At 44.0% G+C, this 26509-nt stretch overlaps 1 protein-coding gene across 1 annotated transcript in view; it reads left to right on the top strand.

The window, feature by feature from the left end:
• The window catches only part of LOC119660046, a 70811-nt gene that overhangs the window by 29237 nt on the left and 15065 nt on the right, over positions 1–26509 (top strand). Inside the window, exons 2-5 of the mRNA XM_038068424.1 lie at positions 10810–11004; positions 11099–11251; positions 20608–20796; positions 20891–21047. Coding sequence (XP_037924352.1) covers positions 10810–11004; positions 11099–11251; positions 20608–20796; positions 20891–21047 — 694 coding nt within the window. The remainder of the gene's footprint in view (positions 1–10809; positions 11005–11098; positions 11252–20607; positions 20797–20890; positions 21048–26509) is intronic.

The raw sequence follows: 26509 nt of genomic DNA, 5'->3' as shown, positions 1-26509 counted from the left end.
TTCGATGATTTGCTTTATTAAAAACTTCTCTCGGAGTTCTTAAAGTACCAACGCGACGACAACGTGCAGGACACAAACTTCAATTGAAACAATTTTTCCCTACTCTTCAGACTCTGTTTCATGCGCACACTTCCATTTACACTTTGAGTCAACCATTGTTAATAAAAATGCGTTCTTTAAATCAGTTTTGCTTTTTTAATTAAATTTAAAATTCTTATAATAATTAATTTCTTAATTCAGTAAGAGCTTAAGAGACGACACTGATTTTTTTTCTTAACGCCGATGTCATGGCCAACGCCTATTGCAAAACACAGAGCGTCATTCTGCCACAGGGTAAAGTGCGTCAACCACACGTACACGCCATTCCTCGCAGTTCGCTGAAACGTGCTTCAGCTCCCCCCACGGATTTCCTAGATGCCGACACTCAGCTATTCTGTCCCAGTCTGTCTGTCTTTTAGGGCGACTCACATGTCGGCCACATTATAAGAACGGCTTCGACTGCCTGGGGTAGCCATCAATGCACTTGTCGCTCCTCCCTTATGTGCGAGTTATCCTCTCCCACTTCCGCCTTCCAAACAGATCACCTAAAAGTGACAAAACTATGCGCCTATCACCTTGTTCGTTTCAAATAGTAGCAGGACAGCGTACTCCAAAGATTAAACGCAAGCAGGTTTTGATGAGGACTTTGAGCTTGCGACTGGCAGTGGTGGTCCCTGTCCATGTGCTACTCCCATATAGCAATATAATAATACCACAGAACAATCTTAACCGCCTTTCCAGCTTTTAAAGAAGGCAGCGAAATCGCATCTAGCGCTGTTAATGTTTTGTGCCACCGTCGTCAGAAACAACGCTTTCTAGACAAACAAATATTTCAAAAAATCTTGCCACAGAGTATTTAGATCAATCACGATCATGTCACCTTCAGGATCGTTTTTGGATCGCGTCAGTGAGTTCCTTAAATTACCAAAAGAAGAATCCATGAGTTTTTTACCAGAACGCTCTAGAGATCTTGAGAAAGCCAAGCCGAAGAAGGAAATGGCAGCTGAATCTCTTTGTTGAGGAGGGACCCTATTGGACTCATTTTATATTCTGTTCATTGACCTCTACCACTTTCACGCTGTAGTAACTAATATCTAGAATGTTTAACAAAACTTAACCGGCTGTTGCCGGAAGTAGTAAATGCTCGGAATTTAGAAAGGCGCTCATTGCAGTGAAAAAATTAGGTTTATTCAAATAAACCTCAATCATTGCAAGATCGCTCAGTATTTACTTGTGTAGACCATGTTCGAATCTGAGATGGGAATTACCATCATAAGTGAACCGTATAGACACGGTCATGGTGGCATATGGGTCACAGATTCGACTGATACAGCAGCGATATGGGCTTACAGTCAACAAGCCATACAATGTACTGCAAGTCAGGCAGCCAGTGGCTGGTCAGGTTCGGTTGTAGGTCTGACCTTTGTCAGCCCCGCGCTGACGCATGGTTTGTCCTGGTGCTTCAGCGAACGCTGCATCCACAGCGATTACCAGGCAATCTTTTTTGAGCTATGTGTCGAATCAGAGAACAAAGGCCCATCATGCCGGAAACCAAGAAAGATTTCAGGCTGGTCTGCAAAAGCTTTCATAGAGTGTGGTTTGATCAACCTGATAAAGCAGCCGCCTCTACGAAAAGACTCGCCCATGTGGCTCAGTGCATCGCCAAAGCATGTGACGAAATGCCTAGGAGGTGCTGATTCCACAGTAGAAGACCAAACTACTGGTGGAGTGGTGAACTGCTTTCGATTGGCTTGCGACTGAGCCAGAAGAGCGGCTGAGAGGGCGGTTGGAAGAGTCGATCAGGAGCAAAAAGAGTGCACCCAGAAAGTCGCTCGCAAAATCCTCAAGCTCACCATCCAGCAAAGCAAGAGGAAATGCTCTAAGGAGCTCTGCTCAGAAGCGGACATAAACCCGTGGGGGACTGCTTGCAGGATCGCGATGAGACGATTCAGAGGCCGTTCATCTCCGCAGATCACGTACCCTACCCTCTTGCTGAAAATCATCCAGGGGTTATTCCTCCAGCAAGAGGAGGAAACCGACACATTCCAGCCACCTTTAAATGTGACGGTAAATCCTCCAGTCACCAGAAACAAGCTGCTGCATGTCTTTTGGACACAGTGGGGAAAATGTTGGAGCGCGTAATCTATAATAGATTACTCCCTGTTGTTGAGAGCCAAGCCGGCCTTTTAGATCAGCAGTATGGGTTCCGTAAAGCCAACCATTGGTTACTGCTTGGCCGAAGATGTAATTCACGGAAAGGGTTATACCAGCAAATATTGCGTGGTAGTAACTCTGGACAAGAAAAATGCATTCAGTTCGGTCAATTTGAATCTAATCCGCAAATATCTAGCGAAGGCTGTTATTCCCGCCCCTCTCGCTGCTATTATTGATAGTTATTTAGCTGAAAGGAGGCTGTGCTATGACATTGATGACAGACCCCAGGAAAACGTTATTTACGCAGGTGTCCCGCAGGGCTCCTTATTGCACCTACTAGTGTGGAACATCATGTACAACGAAGTACTTAATCATCCTCTTCTGGGGGAAATCACGGTAGTGGGTTACCCTGACGGCATAGCACTGGTTGTTGACGCAAAGCATCTTGAAGATACTGAGTTATATTCTGGCGAGGCAATCAGTGCTGTTAATAGTTGGCTAGAGAGCTCTCGTCTGACACTTGCGGAGGCGAAAACGGAAGCGGTCCTCATCATTAGCCGCAGGAAGTGAAATTACGCTTGTATTAGAATCGGAAATCAGATCATCACTTCCAAGTCGAAAATCAAATACTTGGGGGTGGTGATAGACTGGAAGCTCAGTTATAGGCAACACGTGCAGTATGTTTGCGATAAACCATTCACTGCTAGTATGGCCCTGGCGAGGATGATGTCGAACGTGGGAGAACTACGGCGTACCTCTAGGTTGCTTATAACCAGGATGGTAACCTCAATCATTCTCTATGTAACCCCAGTATGGAGGGAGGCATTGCGGATGTTAGGTAACCATAACAAACTGAGGACAGCCTGAGGGTATGGTCTGCCTTCAGGACTGTCTCAGATTACGCAGCATTCGTCATCTCTGGAATGATGCCCATTGACATCTAGGCAGATGAAATGGCGAACATATACAATGCGAAGCCAAATTCTCCCTTATCGCAGACGAAAAACGCTGAGAGGAAGAGCCATAAATAGATGTCAAGAGCGGTGGGAACACTCGGAAAGGATCGGTGGACTCACAAGCTCATTCCTGTCATCAAGGAGTGGTTGGAGAGACGACACGTTGAGATCAATTATAATCTTACCCTCTTTCTCACGGGGTATGGAGGATAGATATATTATACCAATACCTGCACAGATATAAATTGGAGACCTCACCAGACTATCCAAATTGCCATGGAGCCCCAGACGACGCAGAGCATGTATTATTCCACTGCCCGAGATTTTTAGACGAATGGAGGAATCTAGAGAAGACTCTAGGAGAGGTGCTGGTACCAAAAAATCTAGTGCCGAAAATGGTAGCACATTAAGAGAATTGGAATGCGATCAACTCCACGATTGTAGGAGAAAAGCGCCGTCACGTGCGCCGCGTATAGAAGAAAGGTGAGTGAGCTAGAGTGAGCTGACTCCGCCTCGTGATGTAATACCTTATGATGGTTTAGCGGGGCAGGGAGGGAATCGGGGGGTGGTTTTAGTGGGTAAAAATCCCACACGTTGGTGTATCCAGATCAGTGTCTTTGGAAGATTTCCACCTTCTCAAAAAAAAGGGAGACAGTAAACCGACTTTATTAAGGTTTTGTTTTACACAAAACCTTAAGAATACATTCTGTAAGCAAGGTTGAGTGGCTTTCACTTTATAATAATAATTAAAAGACAAATATTGTATATTTGGTGCCTTCTCTAATGAATGTGTCCCTGGTATAATTAAATAGTTTTTTTACGTCGTTATCGAAATATTTCAAAACGATTAAATACTTTTGTATCTCATAAATAAAATTAATTGGTGAAAATGTGTATTTATTTATAGAGTTCGTCCCCGAATAAATACCCAGCACAGAATATTCTTTCAATTTTTTTTTGGGTTTTTTTCTCGTTATTGTGTTGCATATTGCTAGAATTCGTGGTAAAATTAATTAATATGGTGTCAGAAAATGCAGCCCACTCACAAAAAGGTAGAGAATTCGATTATTGTCAAAAATTCAAGATGGTGACGACATATTGCTTTCTGTTGAATGATGAGCGTGGTTGACTTGCCTTGATGTAATTTGAACTTTTCTGGTAAAATTTAAATTGGTTTTTTTTTGCGAAACATACGAGTTTCCGTGTTTCTGGTGTCAGTACAGAGTTAATTAATAGTTTTTGATTGCAAAGTCAACACGAAACGTTATTTGCTTTCATGTTATGTACTTTCATTGGAGTATTTGTTGCGCTCGAATTTCATTTTCGAAATATGTAAAGCCATAGTTTTATTGCAAGTTTAATTGCAAATAATTCAGAGAAGGTGCTTGGACGAGAGGCGTCATCGCAATAGCGTATTCCCTTGGATATATGTTATTATATAAATTTTCCCGTATTGCACTCCTAGAGCGTTAACAAATTTTTGAAGACCCTTTTCAGTCTTCGATTTTACAAACGATAGTTCCAACCTACTCGTTTTATCAAAAAATTTCTCAAAGATAAAAATATTCATCTTTATTACCAACGTCACAGTCACCCCTATTTCGTGTAGGCCTGCAATAATAAGGACCTCTAGACCTACCGATTTTGCCCCGAAGTTCGCCAATTGGATATCCCTGGAAGCTGTCTAGCGTCCCGGCTTACACCGTCACTCTATTTGAGTCAGGGTCTGATATGTCTTCCTTTTCTGCCTTAGATATTGCCCTTATAGACTTCCCGGGCTGGATCATCCTTAGTGACCCAGTCATTGCAACTTATTAAGCCGGATTTTACCCGCAACCAGACGAACATGGTAAATTTCGTCGCTATATAGGCAAGGGAATCCTCCATTCCTTTGAAGAGGACCAAAAATTATTCGAAGATTTTTCTCAAGAACGCGACTAAGGGATCGCAATTTTTCTTGCTAAGAATCCTAGTCTGCTAGGAATATTGGAGGATTGTCTTAAACAGTAAGACGTTTCGCGCGAAAAAGTTTTTTTAAGTTGAAGTAAGCTATGCTGGCTGTCAACGGCCATCAACTGTCAGTTGTGTATTTCGACTCCCCCCTGTACATGGAATAAGGCAGATTGTACATCTCAGGCTGTTCTTCCCGTAACCTCTAATCGTCGAATAGTTAGGTAGACTTTAAGAGGATGGCCCCTCTCGAATTTACACTTGCATCACGGATCACTTTTTTCCTTTTAGACCCTTGTTATGAAGGGTCTACAATGGCTAAAGTTAATGATCTATTGGTTATTGTCATTGTTGTCCTTTGAGAGGCTATATTGACCATTTGCATTTCGATGGGTCGTTTATATCCTTATTGATTAACTTCCACTCATTTATAGGCATAGAATCTAAACTTACAAGGCCAAGCTAAAAATTATCTTTAGCTGCTTCCCTTCGCTTGCAATAGATTTATGTTATTTTGAGTTTTCTTTAATCTTGTCCTTCAGCTGATTAAAGGTTTGGGAATAGATTACTTCGTCACTGTGGGGAAAGCTATTTAAGCTGTTCCTCTTATCTTTTAGAACTGAAACCATTTCTTTTAGGTAAGATACAAAGACCAGAAAATCGTTATTGAAGTTTCGCTAGTTTGTTATGAAACAAATGTGAATATTCGGTTTCCTTATCGAGGGGGAACCCTTTCATTCCTCCCCTTTATGCGGGTAAAAGGTTTCAACGAGTTCCAGGAGAGCACAAATGAAGTAAAGGAACTGAGATTCGCCTACTTCAAACTGATTGCACTCTAGACCACCGTCTGCCGCACTTTACTGGCTCCTTCCAATTCTTGGAACTTTTCTTGTATTTCGATTATTGTTGTGTTTATCGTTTATCATTCGCTAGGAATCATTTCCGCGATGCCACATAATACCTTACCAGATACTATCCCATATGCGGTGCACACCCTCAGCACTATTGGTCGGTATGCCTAACTCGCGCTTTTCCAGTTCATCGTGTTGTCCAGTTCTCTCGCTCATACAGGCGGATGAATTTCCCCGCCCCAGCAATAAGCAGCCAGTGACTATATTTTGGCACTGAACTAGCCTTTGCTAGCTTTCCTCGCGAATAATCTATTTGTCTCTTGAAGCTCAACTTGACATCGATCATTACCCCCCAGGTATCTAATGATCGCTTTTGAAACGACCTCATGATTACCGACCAGAACTTTGCCTCTATCTTTTCGTCCACCATATCCACCTTAATTATTGAAAACTATGCTTCGATGACATGAATTCTTTCACTTCCATAGAGTTTCACGTTCTCGGGGTACTTTGCAACTGCCACCACTGCCAACGGTGCCTCCTTGGCACGTGAAGGCCCAGCAATCTGCCCCAAATTATGCTGCACAAAAGGGACCCCAATGCGAAGTCTTGCTCAATTGATTTATATTTACCTCAAAGCACAGCTGCCTATCTCTGTGTCCCTTGTTTCCTGTATGGCTTCTTAAGGCTTATTTGAAGATAACTGTATTCATTCATACAACATACATAGCTGAATCACTTTTTCCAGCTCTATTCTTTTCGGATCGGAAGCTCCACTTAACCAGCTGGCTATCCGGGTATTCCCACCTCTGTTGCTCATTTGACTGTCGCCTTCTTCGTTTCTAATATCGAGCAAGACGTTGGGTCACATATCTTTGTTTTGTAGGGTTCAGATGTGATGTCGTCAGGTTCTGTTCCTTCCTCCGATTTCATTTGTTTTATTATTTCGTCGCCTTCAGTAGCGCTGGCAGGTGAAATTTCTCCAAATGTCGGCAATTCTTATGCTCGAAATATTCTCGTCGTAAGGAAAGTATCCTTTTTGGTCATAAACGTAACAGAAGTGTTCGAGGTCCGGTGTGCATTGGTTTTCGCGTTTGACAAGTTAATAGAGGCCTCTCGCCAACCCTAGTATGCAACTCATCGTAAAGATATTTGTAATGGATTGTTCGGATGGCAGCAATCGCCTTTTTTGCCTCCCGGTTCGGTAACTTGTGTTAGAGGCGTTTCTTTTCATGGATCATCATTTCAGCATCGTCATTCCAAACCCAAGTAACTCGGTTGACGAACCGCTTATTAGGCTTGGTAACCTGGAGGGTTGACTAGGCCACTTCAACTAAGCTCCACCAATATATATATCAAGGGCATGGGGGCAGACAAAAGTGGTCTTTATTCCGAAAGGGGGTAAAAAGGATCCCTTTCACCCTAAATCTTTCAGACCAATTTTCCTAAGATCGTTCGGACTCAAAACGGTGGAGAAGGTCATAGACAACTATATTAAAACTAACGTTCTAAAGGGTAATCCCTTACATCAGCGTCAACACGCTTACCGGGCAGGACGGTCAACTGAAACTGCTTGACAAACTACTTGAACTGATGAATATACTACGGGTGTCATAGAGACAAAAGAATTAGCATTGCGTGCGTTTTTGGATATTGATGGAACATTCGACAATACATTGCGTACAGAGGTAAAATATGCCCTGAGCCACAAGGGAGTGGGAAACATCCTGGCTTTTTAAATGGGCAAAACGCTAGAGAGTAGGCAAATAGAAGTACCGGCAGGCAATATGAGGATACCCTATGTGATAGAATCCAAACTGTATTAAGGGCTACTAATGCCTGGTGCAAGAAAGTGGGACCGCGGGTCAATTCAGCCATAACCACCATAATACCATTCACAAGGAAACGTAAACTTGATCACCTGAGAACCATAAGGTTACACGACATCGAGGTGAAACAAGAAACAGAGTTCAAATATTTGGAAATTACGCCATATCTCGGAAAACTACGAGGGCTCTGATAATCTGTAAGTCTATAGCAGGAAAAGAATGGCGTTCCACCCTGAAGATACTACTTTGGGTGTACCTTGCAATAGTAAGGCCAATGATTACCTATGCGATGGTAATCTTGGCAGAAAGAACGGAACTCAGCACACAAGCCAGAGAGTTACACAAACTCCAAAGACTGACTTGTGATATACAATCAGTGGGTCCTCCCTGGATTAACACTTCTCCATATCCGCATATAGATGCATCCAAGGAGGCCAATATATTAAATGGAAAAAAGATTGATATTGTTTCCAGGCGGTATCTCGAATTATTGATACCAACATCACAACGAGGTTTCATTTCGATAAAAAGTTTAAAACACGTTGGAGTAACGAGGCAAACTGGGAGAGCATGGCTGTGATATACCGCTTCAACCAGCAACTGATTAGTTGGTCCATTGGCCCAAAGAAAATATACTTGGAGCCAATGAGCAAGCAAGCTAGTATATTCCAAGCGGAAATACAGGGTGCGGCAGCATAACTTCCTTTTTTCAAAATTAAAAAAAACTATTGTATGCATCGCAAAATATTTATTTATTTTTTATAATGTAGGTACATGTCTAAAGTTTTTATCTCCATTGTTTTGAAGATCAAATCTGTTAGGTGACGTCCCCCATTCTCCATACATTGCGTAAACCGATTTCTGGCGTTTGTCATGACTCTTGTTAGCATAGCAGGTGCTATGTTGGCAACTTCTTCTTGGATGTTGGTCTTCAAATCTTGTAAGGTTCTTGGACGGTTCACATAAACACGGGATTTCAAAAAACCCCATAGAAAAAAATCACAAGGGGACAGATCGGGAGAGCGTGCCGGCCATTCCAAATCACCTCTAATTGAGATAAGGCGCTCTGGAAAGTGTTCCCTCAAAACAGCCATTGATGCTCTTGAAGTGTGTGCTGTTGCACCGTCTTGTTGGAACCAAGTGTCCCCCAAATCCAAATTTTCTAGCCATGGAAAAAAAAAAATTCTGTAGCATGTTTACATACCGGTCCGAATTCACTGTCACTGTAACCTCATTTTCCTCAAAAAACCAGGGACCAATAATTCCAGCTGAGGAAATTGCACACCACACTGTGACTTTGTGACATCAAGAAGAAGCTCACACGCGTTCATCCGAGAATTGAAGTCACGTTCTGAAAGTTCCTGCACTATCGCCATTTTATAGGGATGAAAATGAAGATCATCACGAAGAATTCTTCTCACAGAACGATCGGATAGTCCAAGAGCAGATGCGTGTTTGCGCGTAGAACGCCGTGGCGATCGCAACATTGACGCTCTCACTGCTTCAATGTTCTCAGGTGATCTAACGGGCCGACGGACTCCAGTTCTTCCTTTTGTTGTCTTGCAGTTTGTCTGAATGTAGTGACCCATGTAACAATTGATTTGCGGTCTGGGATGGGAGCCAACGGGGCTAAATTAACGCGATTCCGAAATGCACGCTGTGTTGCAATAACCGAACATCCGCTTGAAAAGTAAACCTCAATGGCAAAGGCACGCTCCTCACTATTCCAACGCATGATGACGACTGAACCATGTCGGGACAAAACTTTACAGTATCCCCTCTTGAACGAGACTACTAGCGCTCCGCTATGACATCAACTAACTGAGTGGCGCGCATTTTAAAAAAGGAAGTTATGCTGCCGCACTCTGTATAAGTCATAGACAAATATGCCTCCTTTAATCTCCAAAGGAAATACAGGCGGCAGAACATTGCTATTCTGACTGACAGCCAAGCAGCGATCCAGGCACTTAGGTTCAATCAGGTGAACTCTAAACTGATATGGGAATGCCTTGAGAGACTGAATACCCTCGGCTCGTTCAACAAGGTCTGCATACTCTGAGTTCCAGGCAATGTTCGGTTGAAAGGCAATGAGGCAGCAGATGGATTGGCCAAGAAGGGAGCAGGGACGCCTTTACACGGGCCAGAACCCTTCTGTGGAATAGGAAACGGGTTCATGGTTATGACATTAAAAAATGAAAAGGAATGGTTGAGGAAGCTATACCGGGGACCTACCAGGAATGGAGCAGTAAAGAGTGCTTTTTGGGGGATACGAACTCAAGCGCACAAAGGATTGCTTGAATCTCACCAAAAACTATCACCTAGGGACGCTAGGGATTCGGATATCTACGAACATTGCCTTCAAGTTCTGTACAAAGTGTGCTGAAACCTTTATACACGTTCCGGGAGAGTATCCGGCACTTGTATAAAGTAAGTTGAGGCATCTAGGAAAACACTTAATACCTGACGCAAAGTTGAAAGATTTAGAAGTAGGGAATACACTAAAAATCCTAACGGTTATAGGCTTGCTTGAGAGGTTATGATTAATAGGTACATTATAACCCGTAAAAGGGGCTCAATAGTTCTTTAAGAATGCGGTGTGACTTCCCCTCAACAGAATAATAATAGGTACATTCATCTCTTTTGCAATCTAAATATCGTAGGGGAACTCCTTATTTCATTAACCAATTATCCTTTTGTCAAAGGGAGAAGAGATCATGCTGCTCCCTGGTTAAGTCCTTTTGATGAGTCTCTGTGATATACTATATTTTGAATATCTTAAAAATTATGATGCTACGGAATATTTGCTGCGAAATAGTCCACTTAAAGTTTTAAATCTGTCTTTGATATATTCGACTTGACCGACTTCTATAATGACCCACATCCTTGTCCATGCTGTGAATTAAACAGGCAAGCAAATTTAGTAATTCGCCCATCCATAAAGCTACTAAACTTTCACATCTTCAAGCTACTAAATTATTTAAAGTACCAAAATTACATTTTAACATCCCGTTATTTATATCTGCCTTAAAGGAGCTCCACCGCCATGGCATGGAATCAAGCATGCATCCCACTTGCCACCAGTATGTCCACAAAATTTACCGGACCTAAACAAACAACACCACAATTTATCAAAAGGCCGCTACGACCAGTTGGTGAGACTCATGCCGTATCTAAAGAGCGAAAGTGAAGATTGTCTTTATCTCAATCTCTACGTTCCCAAATGGGGTGAGTATTTAATCGGAACTTCTCAAAAGTCATTAAAGTTCCAGCCACAAGGAAAATGATACTTATATGTATAAGACACTTTTACTATTTGTAGGTGGAAGCGGGCCAACATCTAAGTATCCGGTGATAGTCTACATCCATGGAGAGTCTTACGAATGGAACAGTGGAAATCCTTACGATGGTTCGGTCTTGGCTAGCTACGGCAAAGTCATTGTCGTTACGCTAAATTACCGATTGGGCATTTTAGGTAAGTTGTTGACAGCTTTGGTCGATGCAGGCAGATTTACAGTCAGTGAAATTCACGGCAACACATTTTGGTTGAATTAAACTTCTTGGTCACTTCCGTCTTCTTCAAGATAAACCACATACGTATGTTAAACTGACCATTCGAATTGAAAAGGGTTCTGTGCTTCTAAGCTGAGAATAAATGAATCTGGTTTGGGAACAATTTTATCCTATGAAAATTATATTTGTATGGTCAGTTCCTGCTTACAGGACAGGACTTTGAGAGCCTAACTATTCCACGCTTTTTTATGAAAATCAGGTTGAAGGTATTTTCGACTTAATCCGCTTTGTAGTTAAATTCTTCTGGCAGGAGCTGTATAAAATAAGAACCCGAGGAGCTATTTTTTTAATTGAGCATATGAACGAATTACTATGTTCACCGAATTGGGACTAAGTTATTAGATGATAAATGGATTCCACACAGAGACATGACTAGCACACATATCTGAAGGACGATACATTAAATGCAACTGTTATATCTCTCAGCACTTCCGGAAACCGGAAACATATAGATCCTAGTGCAGCTGACACGAAAGATAAACCACAGTAGAAACAAAGGTATGTCCATCTGGCTCAACAGTTCCCAGACCGGGTCTTGCTATATGAGGCCGTCAACCTAGCGAAGACAATTAGCCTTCCTCGTCTGAAGTCAGCATTGCTAATTAGCGCGAGAAAATTCCGTACTTGACAGTCGTCAGAGCTATATTCAGAAAAACTATGATATATCACAGCTATCTCAGGCTTTTAGTGTCACAAGTACCTCCGCTGGGAATACACTAACAACACTATGAGTCAAATACACTTTTCATATCCGAGAAAACTCCCCCACCGACTCCATAAACCATCTTTGATCGTCAGTGATAGAAAGTTAGAAAGTTAGAAAGCAAAATTCCTCTTGAAACTCGGTTCAGTTGTGGCGTAATTTTTGGAAAAGCCCAGAGTTTATGAGGTACTAGGATCTAGGATGCTAAGGCTGAACTCGATTCTATTTTATTTTATACTTAGCGCCGGCAACGACACAATGGAATCGTCATTAGAATGGGACATCCACGGCTGAAGACTAACTTTCTTCACAAAAGGGACGTTAAAGCTATTCATTTCTTCTTCTTCTTCCCTGAATTTTATGTATATTTTCCAATTTAACTCAGATGCTTTACATTTGCGGGAAGTGCTAAACTTCGTCCATTTAGTCACGAAAGGTGGAATTCGAGTACCCTTGCCTGTAGTAAATAACATCACCTCCCTTTTTTGGTTGGATTTATCAATGTGCAAGGTTCTGACTCACAGTTTCCATCACTAGTGGGGAAGTGTTAACGGAGTAGCAGCTCCAAGGTCTCACCAGGAGATTTCATCCAGGAGGCTTCCGACTTTTAAAGAAAAAAATTCAATAAGATTCTGGCCAGGCATCATAGGAGTTCAGATTCTTGGCCAGAATTTTATTGAACCTCGCAGATCCGCTGGTGTTTTCAATTAACTGTAAACCGCTTCCAGACAGTTTGGTGGCCGAGTGGTGTGTGTGTGTGTGTGTATGGTGGGGAGAAGCTACAGCTTCTGAGTACTCAGGCCGTGTTGGTCCATTGTACTCGCGTCCCCCGTCTAACGGAATATTCCGGATTCGTTCACGTATCGCAGGATTTCCGTTAGTGGATGTGATGCTACCCGTCGCAATTGGAGAACATCGGCACCAAAGATCTGATGCCTGATGCGTCCATAGGCGGGGCATTCACATAGGAAATGCTCGGTGGATTCCGCTTCCTCATTACAGGAGGGACACGTATCATCTTCGGTAATTCCTATTCTGAACATATGCCCAGCTAGTCAATTATGGCCTGTCAGAATGCCCACAATACAAATGCAAGTCCTCCTGCTTTTCGACAGGATAAACTTTGCGGTACGTATGTTGGGTTCTGGCAGAAAAAGTTTGGTGTGTCGAGCAGCATTTAGGTTCTGCCGCCTGTCATTATGGGAAACTTGTTCCCAGTTTTTGAAAACAGATTTAGCCAATGCCACTGATACTCCAATTGCTGGCTCCGGTCCCGGCATAGGGGAGATTGACCCCTCTTTCGCTAAAGCGTCCGAGATTTCATTTCCCTCTATGCCGCAGTGACTAGGTACCCAGAGTAGTTCCACCGTATTGAATCTAGACATAGAGTTCAAACGGTTTCTGCATTCCTGAACGATTCTCGAGGTGATCAAAGGACTGCTCAATGCCCTCAGTGCAGCTTGACTGTCACTGCAGATTGCGATGCGCCTGCCCTTCAACCGCTCGCCAATCACCCAGTTTGCCACCCTTAGGATCGCATAAACTTCGGCTTGAAAAACCGTTGCATATTGTCCCAAAGGAAAAACCCACTTCTCGTTTTTATTCGAGATGTAAACTCCGGCTCCAGAACCCTCTTCTGTTTTTGAGCCATCGGTGTAGAAGACTTCCGTATATCCCTCCACGCATTCCTCTGGGTCTTCCCAGTCCTCTCTACGCTTCAGGGTAACTACATATTTTCTACCAAACAGATGTATGGGGACACGAGAATCGGAAGGCATTGTAAGAACTGGATTCAGTCCTCCCAGTAACTCTTCCAATGCTCTGTGCCCCCACATCCGTTGTTTTCCCATAGATCTAATCGAATTAGCCTATGAGCTGCTCTCATTGCAGTGCTTTCAATAAATATATCCAGGGGCTGCAAATTGTGTAGTGCATTCAGAGCTGCGCCGGATGCCGTGCTTATGGCACCAGTGATACCCAGACAAACAGTTCTTTGCAGTGCAGCTAGTTTACGGTGAAAACCTTTTTGTCTCACCTTAACCCACCACACTACGGATGCATATAGGAACATCGGCCTAATGATGGCAACGTATATCCACATTACCACATGAGGCCTGAGTCCCCATGTCGAGGCAAAGGTCCGTCTGCACAGCCCATAAGTTGTGAGAGCTCGTTTCATCTTTACCTCTACATGTTTGTTCCAAAGAAGTTTTTTATCTAGAGTGACCTCCAGATATTTCACTTCTTCGGAGAGTTGAAGGGTAGTACTCCTCATCTCAGGGAGGCAAAGTCCATCCAGTTTTCTCCTTTTTGTGAATAAAACCATTGTGGTTTTATTTGGATTAACTGACAAACCATGTCTATGGCACCAGCTGTCTATCAAATCAACGGCACGCTGTATATTCCTACACACCGTTCTAAGATCCCGATGAACAGCAAGTACAGCCACGTCATCAGCATAAGCTTGAGCGTGGATTGGCAAATTTTGCAGTTCGCATAGCAGTGAGTCGATCAGCATACTCCACAGAAGCGGCGAAAGCACACCTCCTTGGGGGCAGCCCTTCGTTGCTTCCGTAGTCAGGTAGTGATCGACCCCTACCTCAGCGCACAGCAATCTTTGCGTTAGCGTAGCATGGATCCACTTAATTAAAGCATCATCAACACCATGCGCTCTGGCGGCATCACAAAGTTTTTGAAAAGGCGCACAGTCAATAGCCCCTTCAATGTCCACGAACACCCCCATCGCGTACTCACCATTCACAGTTGCATCCTCTATTTTTGTGACCAAAGAATGAAGAGCAGACTCACAGGACTTTCCACGTTGGTAAGCATGTTGGTTTTCACTAAATGGGTGTGACCTAAGTGCTTTTCCACGAATGTGACGCTCCACCAGTCTCTTCAAACCTTTCAGCAAGAATGAAGATCCTAGCCCCCTTTACTGATCCAATGCCACAGATTCTGTTAAATCGAACCCACGGTTCTTGCACCAAAAAGATATAGGGGAAATCCTGTAGCTTTGTCATTCTCGCTGCCAACAGGTAGGAGGGAGCTTTGGCATGTTGCAGGTTGATTTGACCAATCTTTATGTTTTTCGACATAAACTTAGTCTATTGTCTTATGGAAAACAGTTAGAAACGTATGTGGCAGTCCGCGTATGACGGGATTTCCCCCACACCGTACCGCCAGAGACTTGATCCCCTCGTGATTGATTTCTCTGAGAAAAGCCGTACTTGGGAGTACCGCAATTCCCATGTTCTCATCCACGAAAGATCTCATCTCATCCCGCAGAGCATTCGTCTGTTTTCTACTTAGCACCTTACTTGGTTTGCGGTGTCCGGGTTGCATAGATTCGATCACTCGAACTGGCATCAAGTCAGTTTCGTTCACGTCTCTGGCTTCCCTTCCTTCCGCCTGTTCCTTGTAAGGTGTAGGAGAAGTTACTAGCAGGTAGGATTCACTCTGTAGTCCCTTCCCCAGTGCGAGCCCCCAAACGGGGGTTCCGCCCCTGTATGCACTATCCTCCGCGCACGTCTCCATTGTGGGAGAGCGCACCGAAGATGCTGCAATTTGCTCTATGTTGTGTGAGTCGAAGACCATCTTCGCTCTTCGCTCTCAAAATGGAGATGCTGCCCTACAGTTTCCTGATATGACTGAATTTCAGTCTATATAGGAAAAAGTGGAGCACCATATGGTGACTTCCCCTGAGCACATTCAGACTCTGTTGATCCAGTTCGAATACCAAGTTGAAGCCCTCCACGTTTGTAGATTGGTCCTTCCTGGCATTCATGAACTTCACCCTCCAGTGCCCAAAGTCCATGCCCGGGTTCTGTTCACCCAGCAAGCGGATGATGTCCTCTGCCTTCCTTCGAGGGCCCGGTAGCCAACATCCAACATGTTCCGTCCTGCGTAGCTCAGTGTTCACGATAGTGAACTTGGGCCGACCGCCGGAACTCAAAGTTGGGATTACCTGCTGGAGCCACTTTAAGGCAGCCTCGTCAGCGCACTCCAAATGGAGAAGCCCATCACGAAAACCTTGATCGTTAAATCGTGGCTTCGTTCCAGGCTCCATCATTTTCTTCCACAGGCATTCCTGGAGGTTGGTAAATTGTCCCTCTGACATTTTGCCATCCTTGGAGGAAACTCCCACGGCAGCAGTCAGAACAGAGGCCGCAGCTTGCGCATACGTCCTCTTCCTTCCCGCCTTCGTGTTCGTATTCCTGTGGGAGGGATCAGCTTCATTAAGATCTCTCTCGCTGATTTGATCACCTCCCGGCACACCGGTCCTAATCCCCGCGAGACGCGTGGATGTAAGCCCTGGTGCGGAGCACAGTAAAGCGTCGGCCACAGCAGATGTGTTGGTCTTACGTTTCTTGCGCGCATTACCGCTGACTGAAGAGTCTGGTGCGTCCAGCGTGGATCTTACCGGGGTTTCCCCACCTTCCGCCGGAGATTCCGCTTCCTTGCGTCCGATTTCTCTGGGCGTTACCGCGCCTAGTGGTACAGCCACGCCCATGTCCTCATTCCCAAGGTGCTTCATCTTCCTTTGCAGTGCTCTCTTCTGCCGTTGGCTTAGGGCCTTTCCAGGTTCACGGTGTTCGGACCGCTTGGATCCATTTCCACATACTGGCGTTGAGCCAGTAGCGTCCACATCACCAGCTTCCCGTTCTTCCGCTCTTCCCAGTAAGGATGGCGGAGAAGGTTCTGACAGGCAGGATTCAGCCTGTAGTCCCCCCTCCTCAGTGGCCGAAGTTCCCTTCTGCCGGGCCTTCCTCTTCCGCTTGCGGCTAGATTTGGGTTGTAGTACCGCGGACGGGCCGGCCGTAGTCGGATTTCCAGTTTCTCCCAATTTGTGAGTTTCCGTATTTTCCTTTCTGGCTAACTTCGCCGTATACACTAAATGCAAACTTTCCACTGAGTCGGAAAGCATGCTTTCTACAGATTGCTCTATAGGCAAATATGAATGTGGTGAGGCCTCAAAAATCCGCGCCTCGGCCGCGACATGATTGCTCATGGTCGCGGGTGGATTCGAAGTCTGTGACTTCTTACCACTTGGAGAGTTTATATCCATCGTTTCCATATTCATATTTTTGGACACCCTTAGTGTAGTAGTAAACTACTACAGGCTCCCCCACCACGACAAGGTGGTGTCCGAGTGGGAGTGGCCGAGTGGTACTTATTTAGGCAGTTTTGGTGTAGGCGCCAGTACTTGTGTCTTTAGTATATGTTGAATATCTCCCTGGAAAGCTTCCCAAGGCTGGACGGATCTTTGCACGCAATGCAGTCTTTTTACCACCTTTTACGAGAAACGAGATTTTCAAAGTGGTACTGAATTCCTTTTCCATAGCCCTGACCTTTACCGCCAGTTCGTCTGTCATGAATTTGCTCTTGACAACTTCACTAAGCTTCTTCTAATCAATCCTCTGTGGGGGTAGGCGACCTACACAACGAGATTTAGACTGAAAGCTATCCAATTGTGATCTAAGAAGGAAGAAGGTCAGAAACTTTTCTATTCTCCAACCTGAAAGTCCCATTGTTAGATAGTAACGTTGGTAACATAAAGTTTACAATTCTCCAAAATGGGGAAATTTAAGGTTGGTATACTGCTAGTTTACAAACCGATGGGTTTATGTTAACAATCAAATCAAAGGGAGACATTTCTTTTCTTGATTTCCAAGCTATCCTATAGCGTGTGCCTTCGTCAGCGTTGTGATGATATACGTTAGAAGGTAAATAACCTGAAAAATTGGACTCCTGTAGAGACTATTCCAGATTCTAGCTATTTCTAAATAATATCTACTACTAGGACATCTGTCTTTTCGTTTTACATAAAAGTAAAAGCTGATATATTCAAAACATGCTCATTCGCACTCATTTTTGCTCTCGATACTATCTCTTGAGAAAGAATCTTTATTGGAGACGGTACACCCTTGGATGTTCCCTTGCCCAACTTCCTCGCGCGGCAACGTCGGAGAAAACAAGTGATAGTCTGTTTGGGGTCCATTGAGTGTAGCAGATAGAGCAACAGCTCTTACCCAAAGGCAAGAATCGTGCTTTTTACCAAAGTCGTTATGTCGGCTTGGCGTTGTGCTTCTGAAAAAAGACTTTGCCATATTTCCGTGCTCTTTTTTCAATGACCGTATGCTTTAAATTGACGAGTTGCTACCGGTAACACCAAGGGGTGACCGACTGTCTTAGAAGGATATGAATTTCTAGGCAAGTAACCTTGAAATTTCATATCAATTCTGCTACTGAAACGTCAATCACATCTCGGATAAGGATTGGTTTAACGGCTACGACCTTCAGCTAGTGGTAAGCATTTGGTTTGTGGCTATTCCACATGCTTCCCGATAATGGTATAGGTGGCCTTTAGAATGGTTCCTTTCTCTCATTGACAATACTGGTTGGATCCTTTCGGGCTAAGCAAACTCAATAGCGGAATTGTGGAAAGTTCCTCTTTCATAGTGTCCTTTTAATATTGTTACCCGCGCGGTAGGAAACGCAGATCTGGCATTCGGGTGGTTCTGAAAACTAGAGGAAGGCATGCTCTCCTGATATTGTAGCAGCCTTCTGAGAGAACTCCACCCAAGCTAAGCAGAATCTAAATTATGCAGTGGTATATATTAACCAGAAAATGAAAAGAAGAAGCTCTCTATGAACAACTATACGCAGGGAAAAGCCTCTGAACACTTGGACCGTAGTGGTCTATTTTACCCCTCTCCCTTCTAGCGGAATGTCCCAGATTCATTTATGTATCGGTTCTGTTAGTGGATGTGATGCTACCCTTTACAGATGGAGCGCATCCGTACCAAAAAACTGAAGTCTGTTGAATCCATCTAACATAGGGAGGGACAAGAAGGGCAAATATCATATCGGAAAATCCCTATTTTCAACGTATGTGCAGCTAGTCGCCAGTCAGAATGCCCCTGCTTTTTGACAGGATTAACTTTGCCGCATGCTTGCATGATTCTGACCAGAAAAAATTGGGTGTTTTGCAGCATTAAGACTCCTCCACCTGCCATTATGTGAAACTTGTTGCCAGGTTTTGATAGCAGCATTAGCCAATGTTACTGACACTTCAATTGCTGGTAGAATGGAAACCTCTTTTACTAAGTTATCCGAAATTCCATTTTCCGCAACATCACAATGGCTGTAGTGGAAGATTTTACGGGTCGCACAGTATCGTTGTATCGTGCGTTGTAAAAAGTAACGGCAGAGTAAATCACAAGATAGTTAGCTAAGGAGCCACAGAATTTAATGGACGGAGTTACGAATGTGGAACCTGAAAGGTTTGAAGTTTGCATGCTTCAACGTTTCAACACTGGTCAAATATTCATTTCTGGACTTAGGTATTAAGGATTTGACCGAGGAACGCACGGTTTGGAAAAAAAACTAAGTTAGCATAGGTTCTAGAGGTTCAACGCCCTAGATTGGTGTAGCAGAGAATCAAATGCCAGGGTGCGCAGTTCAATAGAAGTTTTTACGCAGATGGACATGGTTTTGGCTAACGAAGGTAATGTAAACACTTTTTAGAGAGGGGGGGATCAGGTTCGGTTGCAGATCTGACCTGTGTCGGGCCTGCACAGGCGCGTAGTCTGTCCTGGTGCATCAGCGAAGACTACATCCACAGCGATCATCAGGCAATCTACTTTGAGGTATGTGTCGAGCTACAGGGCAAAGGCCGATTGTGCCCGAAACCGAGAAAGATTTCAGGCTGGTCTCCAAAAGCAAACTTTCATAGAGGCGTGGTTAAATCAAACTGATAAAGCAGGCGCCTCTACGGAAAGTGCCGCTCATGTGGCCTAATGCATCGCCAAGGCATGTGACGCGTCCCCAGGTGTAGTATGTTTGCGAAAAATCATCCACTGTAAGTGTGGACCTGGCCCTCTAGGAGAGGTGCTGGTACCAGAAAATCTGGTGCCGAAAATGGGCAGCACATCAGGAAAATTGGGATGCGGTCAACTCCATGATCGCATCTATCCAAAACAAACTGCAAAAAACAGAGGAGAGGAGAAAAGCGCGGTCATGTGCGCCGTGTATAGAAGAAAGATGACTAAGCTAGACTGAGCTGACTCCGCCTCGTGATGTAATACCTTATGGTGGTTCCGCGGGGCAGGGAAGGAGTCGGGGGTGATTTTAGTGGGTAAAAATCCCACACGCTGGTGTGTCCAGACCAATGTCTCTTGAATATTTCCACCTCCTCAACAAAAAAAAGACGGACAGACAGACATCGAATCGATTCTAATAAGATTTTATTTCACACAACCAAATAAGGGTATAAAAGTCCGACACCAAATTGTTTCACCTGGAACGAATCTTCCCTCTAGTAATAGAAATGGTTGTTATACGGACCACCAAATCTTCAGTATTGTTGGCACCATGTACTCATATGCATACATTCAAATAATTTCAATAATTTAATTTGCCATAAGTTTATCAGATAATGTCTGTTTTTGACTGAATGTTGCTGGCTGTGCATTCTCTTTCCAGTTTAAAAGCAACAATGAGCCCCAAAACACTTTACCTTTAAGTTAACATCTTTCTATAATCTTCCCAAGGTTTCATGAAACCCGGCATCAGTGAGCACACCGTAAGCAATTTTGGATTGCTGGACCAGATAGCAGCTCTTCAATGGGTTAAAGATAATATCGAGTTGTTCGGTGGTGATAATCAGCTCGTGACCCTAATGGGACACGGCACAGGAGCAGCATGTGTCAATTTGTTGATGGTATCGCCTGTTGCCAAAGGTTTGTAGTTCAAATAGTAGAAATGCCATTGTAGTGTCCTCGAATCTCAAACCAATAATGTACTCGGAACTAATAGATTCCCTTCTATTTTCAGGTCTATTTCATCGTGCGATTCTCATGTCGGGTTCAGCAATGTCGGACTGGGCCACGACAAATCATTCACTTCAATTGACAATGCAAATAGCCCACGGACTCAATTGTCCTCTGAATGATGCAAATGACGAAATGCTGAACTGTTTGAGGAAAAAGCGGTAATTGAATTTCACAGTGATTTTATTGTTTTCCCGGTGCAGTTTTACCTTTTTAAGGCTTTGTCTAAAACGATCTACTTGCTGTCTGATTGTCTGCCTTTCGTACGTCTTCTCGGAAACCACTACAATTATTGAGAAGAAATGCCGAAAATGATATTTTATATTTTATCTTGATATTAGCGAGGCTTTCACTCTATTCAACGAGGAGGTATCCATGTTATAAATAAAACAAGAAAGAAAGGTGCAAACCGCACAATGGTCGCGTATTGCGGTACCAGCATACTTTTAGTAGCTTTACGGGGGAAAAAAGTGGGGAAAGTGAGAATAAGTAGTAAGTAGAAGTGCACGTCCAACTTAGTTGGGATAACTCCACCGCATCCTATCTGCTCACACCCGTTCGTCAAGGAGATCTAGATCTAGGAGATCAAACTGGTCCTCCAGTTTGGAGATTCTCAGTGATGGGTTTACAACCCGTCACCCACTAAAAACCCAAACATCTTGTGCAGAGACAGGATGAGCAACCTTGGACAGGATTGATACCATAGAAACTACCACCAAAACTGAATCGTTCAATGTTAGATTATTGAAAAATCCGGGTGCTGTCAAAGACCTGCTGGCTATACACGAAGAATTGTGCGCTTCACATCAAAGCAAATTTTTTTAATGTGTGAAACAAAACCTTATTAAAATCGATTCCTTCTTTAAGAGGGTGGAAATTTTCATACGACCCTTGGCCTGGACGTGGCAGAGTATCGGATTTTTACCCACTAAAACCACCCGCGGCTTTCCACTTCCCTGTGGAACAAGCTTTAGGTATTATATCACAGGGCAAAGTTAGTTTACTTTAGCTAGGTCTCCTTTCGTCTACCCACACTTCTTCTGCTTTTCGCAATTTATCCTGGATTGCTGCAATCATAGAGTTGATCGCACCCCAATCCTTCTGACAGGCTACTATTCTCCGAACAAAATTTTCTGGTGATAGCATTTCACCTAAAGTTCCCTCCAGGTTCCTCCTTTCTCCCACGAACATGGAACATTGGAAAAATACGTGCGCTGGATCCTCTGGACTCGTTACAGTTTGGACAATCAGGTGAGGTGTCCAATTTAAACCTATACAGATATTGGCGATATCCTCCTTGGCCTTAGTACTTGGAAGAAATAAACACGACGCCGGGAGGCAGAGGTTCAGTCGGCGATTACGGAAAGAAGAAATTCCGTTCGGCCCGGGGCTCCTGGCTCAGCAGCCAGATGTGCTGGCTTCGGTTTAGTTTGGGGGTGCGTCCAGTATGCAGCTCACGAATCCGATGTGATTTGATGTACCTACTGTGGGAAGTGTGTCACCACATTTTTCGAGAGGAACAGACAGCGTCACTCCATAAGAAGTCTCCTGGTAGATTTAGGGCCCCAATATTCGCCATTAGCCGGCCCATGCTGAGACTCCAGCTGACCGCTGCTGCTTTGATTTGCACGGAAAACTTATCCTCGAGTCGAGCATTAAACCGAGTTGGTTTTGACTCTATAGTCAACTCGACTATCAACTACTTCAGGTCAAGAGGATTACCACAGTTTTTTTCAATGCAAGACTAAAATCATGGGTAACGAATGGATGCACTTACATGTCGCATCAATATGCCAAATCTGCTGCAGCAAGCGCCATAACGTCGTCTGCTTAACTGACCAAACGCGACTTTTCTAACATGTCGAGTCTTAGCAAACTATAGTGAGAAGAGTTCCAGAAGTCCGGCCTTAGGATGGATCCCCGTGCTACTCTCAACGTGGCCCTCTAGCATTTCAAGCTCGCCATTCATAGAGAAGTGAGCAGTGAGATAACCTCCCAATATCTGCAAGAGATAGCTTGACACGTGGCATGAGTTTTCTAATGGGTCTAAGTATATCTACCCATTTTAGGGAGTCGGAGGCATTTTTGAATTTATGCGTTACGAGGAACACTATTCGATAAGCCGCATCGACGACCTCCATAAGAGCAACAACCAAGGATTCCCTTGCTCTGAATCAGAACTGCTTTGAGGATAAGTCCCCAAAAGCACGGATCGCTTCAGCAAGTCTACTTCTGATGAGCACTTTCCTACCCATGCCAAACATACTTTTTGAGCACCTTGACGGTAGCTCAGGGTCTCCTTTTCCTTTGGTAATTAGGACGAGCCTCGCCACTTTCAAGCAAAAAGGAAAACTACCCTCGTTCATGTATACGATCAACGCCTCGATCAGCAAATCTGGGAGTTGGCGGGGCACCAGTTTGCAAACTTCCGCCATGATAACCTTCAGGACATGATGCCTTCTTATTTTTCATGGTAAGAATTGCCTCTTCGAGCTTTTTCAAAGTGAAAAAGGAGCACTCCTTGATATCTTGTGCGCTCTTGACATCAAGATCTGGGGGTTATCCACATCCGCCATCATTCGTTTTCTGCATACTGTAATACATACCTATCCGATTTCGATTTTGCTGCTGCTAGAAAGTTTTCCCGCGTGATGCTCGATGATTTCTATCACGGCGAGTTTTTGACCGCGCTTTATGAATTCTTCCACTTTGACCTTTTCTGTGATGCAGCCAAAGTCTCAGATTTCTAAAAAGCACATCGGCTCTAGATTAAAAACGAGAGCCTTTTCCTCCAATAGTCCCTTGATCGCTTCACAAACTGTACTCTTGCTAGTTGTCTTCAGGCCTAATTCAACGAGGACTACGCCGCCATTTGTTTTCCGTGTGGAAACTTCTGCTCAACTGTCTTCGGCTCTTGTAGCGGATATCACTGAGGACTTACGCAAATGTTTTGCCGTCGGCAGGGCCGACGATCTAGTACTTCTTCGTTTTCGCATCATTTCTTTTAGCGATTTTCTTTTCATTTCCTCTTTGTCTTTGGACAAACGGCGACGTGTTTCTTTTGTCTTTCTTGGCCTTCTTCTTTGGGTCCTGGAAACTTCTTGAATCAAGCCTTCTTCAGATGCGTCTTACTCTTTCCGCTTTGTCCTTTCTCAGCAGAAAGTGCGGGGGCTTTTCGTGCCTTCCGTTGGCATAGAACAAAGTGCGGTTCATTAGTTCCTCCAGTTTCAACAGTCCATTTTTGACTGCTTCGCTGATGTTCTTTAGTACGCTTTTAGGCTATATATGTATATCACCTACGCATAGGCGTATATTCAATGTATTTAGATATTGTGATAAAAGTGATATACGAAACCTTTCACAACTGAAAAGACGAGCTCTCAGTTTCCGATTTGTTTACCACTATCATTCCCTGCGTAGAGAGTCACTCGGGAGGTCGGCTTTCGAGAATAATGAAGTGCAATTCTTTTTTGTTTCATCAATTACGTGAAACTATTGTTATCCTTTGTTCCTATATCGCGAAGTATATGCATATGCAAACACACCCACATACCCGCTTCGAATAGGCAATGGAAAACATTTCACTTTGTATGACCAATTCGCATCAAGTGGTAGAACATACATATCCGGAGCTCCGGGAAGACCAGGAAAGCAGAAATAAATCCCTGCCCGAAGCAGGTGAAATCATTTAGTTTTGTATGCATTTATGCATCAAATATATAAAGTCCATTATTTGTTTTTGCTACCCACATCAATACTATTTGGATTAAAGCCTAACTTTGAGGTTGTGGTTCCTCTGTGAGCTGGAGAGCTTCGAATTTTTTCAAGGAATTCCCTGATTGTCGTGAAAGGTTAGTAAAAAGGATAGAGATTTGCGGGCTAGCAACCCGCGATATCCGAAATTCGGCTACGACCCTTTGCTTTCGTCAACTGCTTATGATCGAAATCAGGAATATGTGAATGTTTCTTGACGACGGTATCTAGTTTACCGTTCAGCGGGAATTTCAGCGCTATAAGCTCGATATTCTGAGGATAAACTTGATAAGATGGTGGGACTTTGAAGAGCACTTCTTTCTCTCTTGCGGTAATGCACTGTCGTATTCTTATCGATATGGGGTAAAGAAACCTGAATCCGGGGTGAAATTAATGCTTACCGGAACTTCAGGTGCCCTTACACCCTGAGAACCGGAATCAGAGAGAATACAAACTGTGAGATTCCGGCTCGGGATGAGGAACATATCAATTGCTCAGTGTTAGAATCGTAAAGGTTCTGAATACCAAGGTGACGTCTGATAATACCCTGAACATGCGACAGGGAAACACAGGGACCATAACGATAATAGTAAGGCTTTAGGGCGTTCTGCAGCGTCTGCTTCCTAGCTATTGGTCTCACATTATTCGAGCCCAGAGCCTGAAAGATATGTTTCACCTAATCGACAACGTACCCCTAATCAGATGGATCGCATCGGGATCATCTGTAGAAGTTAGAGTTGCCTTTTAGATGTGCGAAGCAAGAGAGGCGTCGACATCGAGCGAGATCGACAATCTATTTTTGCTTCGGAAGCTTAACATGGTTCGCTTACGACAACCGTTGTTCGTTGATATACGGACGATAGACATCTTGTCCATCTTGACGAGCACTGGCCCACCATCAAAAATGCTCTCCTCTCCGGCGCATATAGACTGGCTGGCTATGTCCGGAAGAGACGCCACGAAATCTGCCATATTGCCGAAGCTTGGAGAAGGATTTAGGAACGTAGGGAACTGAATCCTTTCATTGCCGATGCGAGCGAGAGCAAATGTGATGCGCTTTACCTACGGTACCATGGTCAATTTCTGGAAGTGCAGTCTAGCGTGTTTCACGACAAAAAACATTCTGTTACTGCTCTAGCCAGGGAAGCAGAAGCTGCCCCAAATAATAATAACTTCACTGTAGTATTCCACATCACGGAAGAACGTGCTGGTGGTCGCACTCGACCAGCTTCAGAGGTGGAGAGACCATATCACTACGGTTTTTAACAGTGTCACATCTGCTAAAGTTTCACCTCTTATTGATGAACGGGCTAGTCACAATAACATCCAAAAACAGATTGCTCCTCCAAGTGGAAGTGAAATCAACTCAGCCATCAGTGAGCTCAAACATGGCAAGAACACTAGATTTAACGGTCTCCCCGCGGATGACCGTTAAGGTTCTTGCTCCTTGGATCCAACTTAGGGGCTATACGGATACCAAACAAAACGAAATGAAAGATCTACGACCAAAGCAGATGCGGATAGCAGACTTCACCGTTCTGTGCTACCGTTTCACCATCATCCCATGAGACTGCGAATAGTGTGCAGTTGTCCGCTAACATTTAATAACGAAAAGTTCTCCGAGCTCCGAGAAGTGGGCTGGTGTGACATCAAAGTACTTGGATATACGAGATACATCTACTTCCTCCTTAACATACCTGGTCATCTTACATTTCTGGCCCAAGAATTAATGTCCTTGTTCATTGGCGGCAATATTTGATAGCGACTAATTGGCTCTTTTTCCGAATGGCAGGTGCACAAGATCATTTTTTGAGCGAAATACTTCCAGTCGGAAAGTGGCCCAAATTTATGGCCTAGGTCCATTTTCGGA

Source organism: Hermetia illucens, chromosome 6 (genome assembly GCF_905115235.1).
Source record: "Hermetia illucens chromosome 6, iHerIll2.2.curated.20191125, whole genome shotgun sequence".
NCBI classification, from domain to species: domain Eukaryota; kingdom Metazoa; phylum Arthropoda; class Insecta; order Diptera; family Stratiomyidae; genus Hermetia; species Hermetia illucens.
The sequence above is the reverse complement of the archived record's forward strand: the minus strand, read 5'-3'. Positions and strand labels throughout refer to the sequence as shown.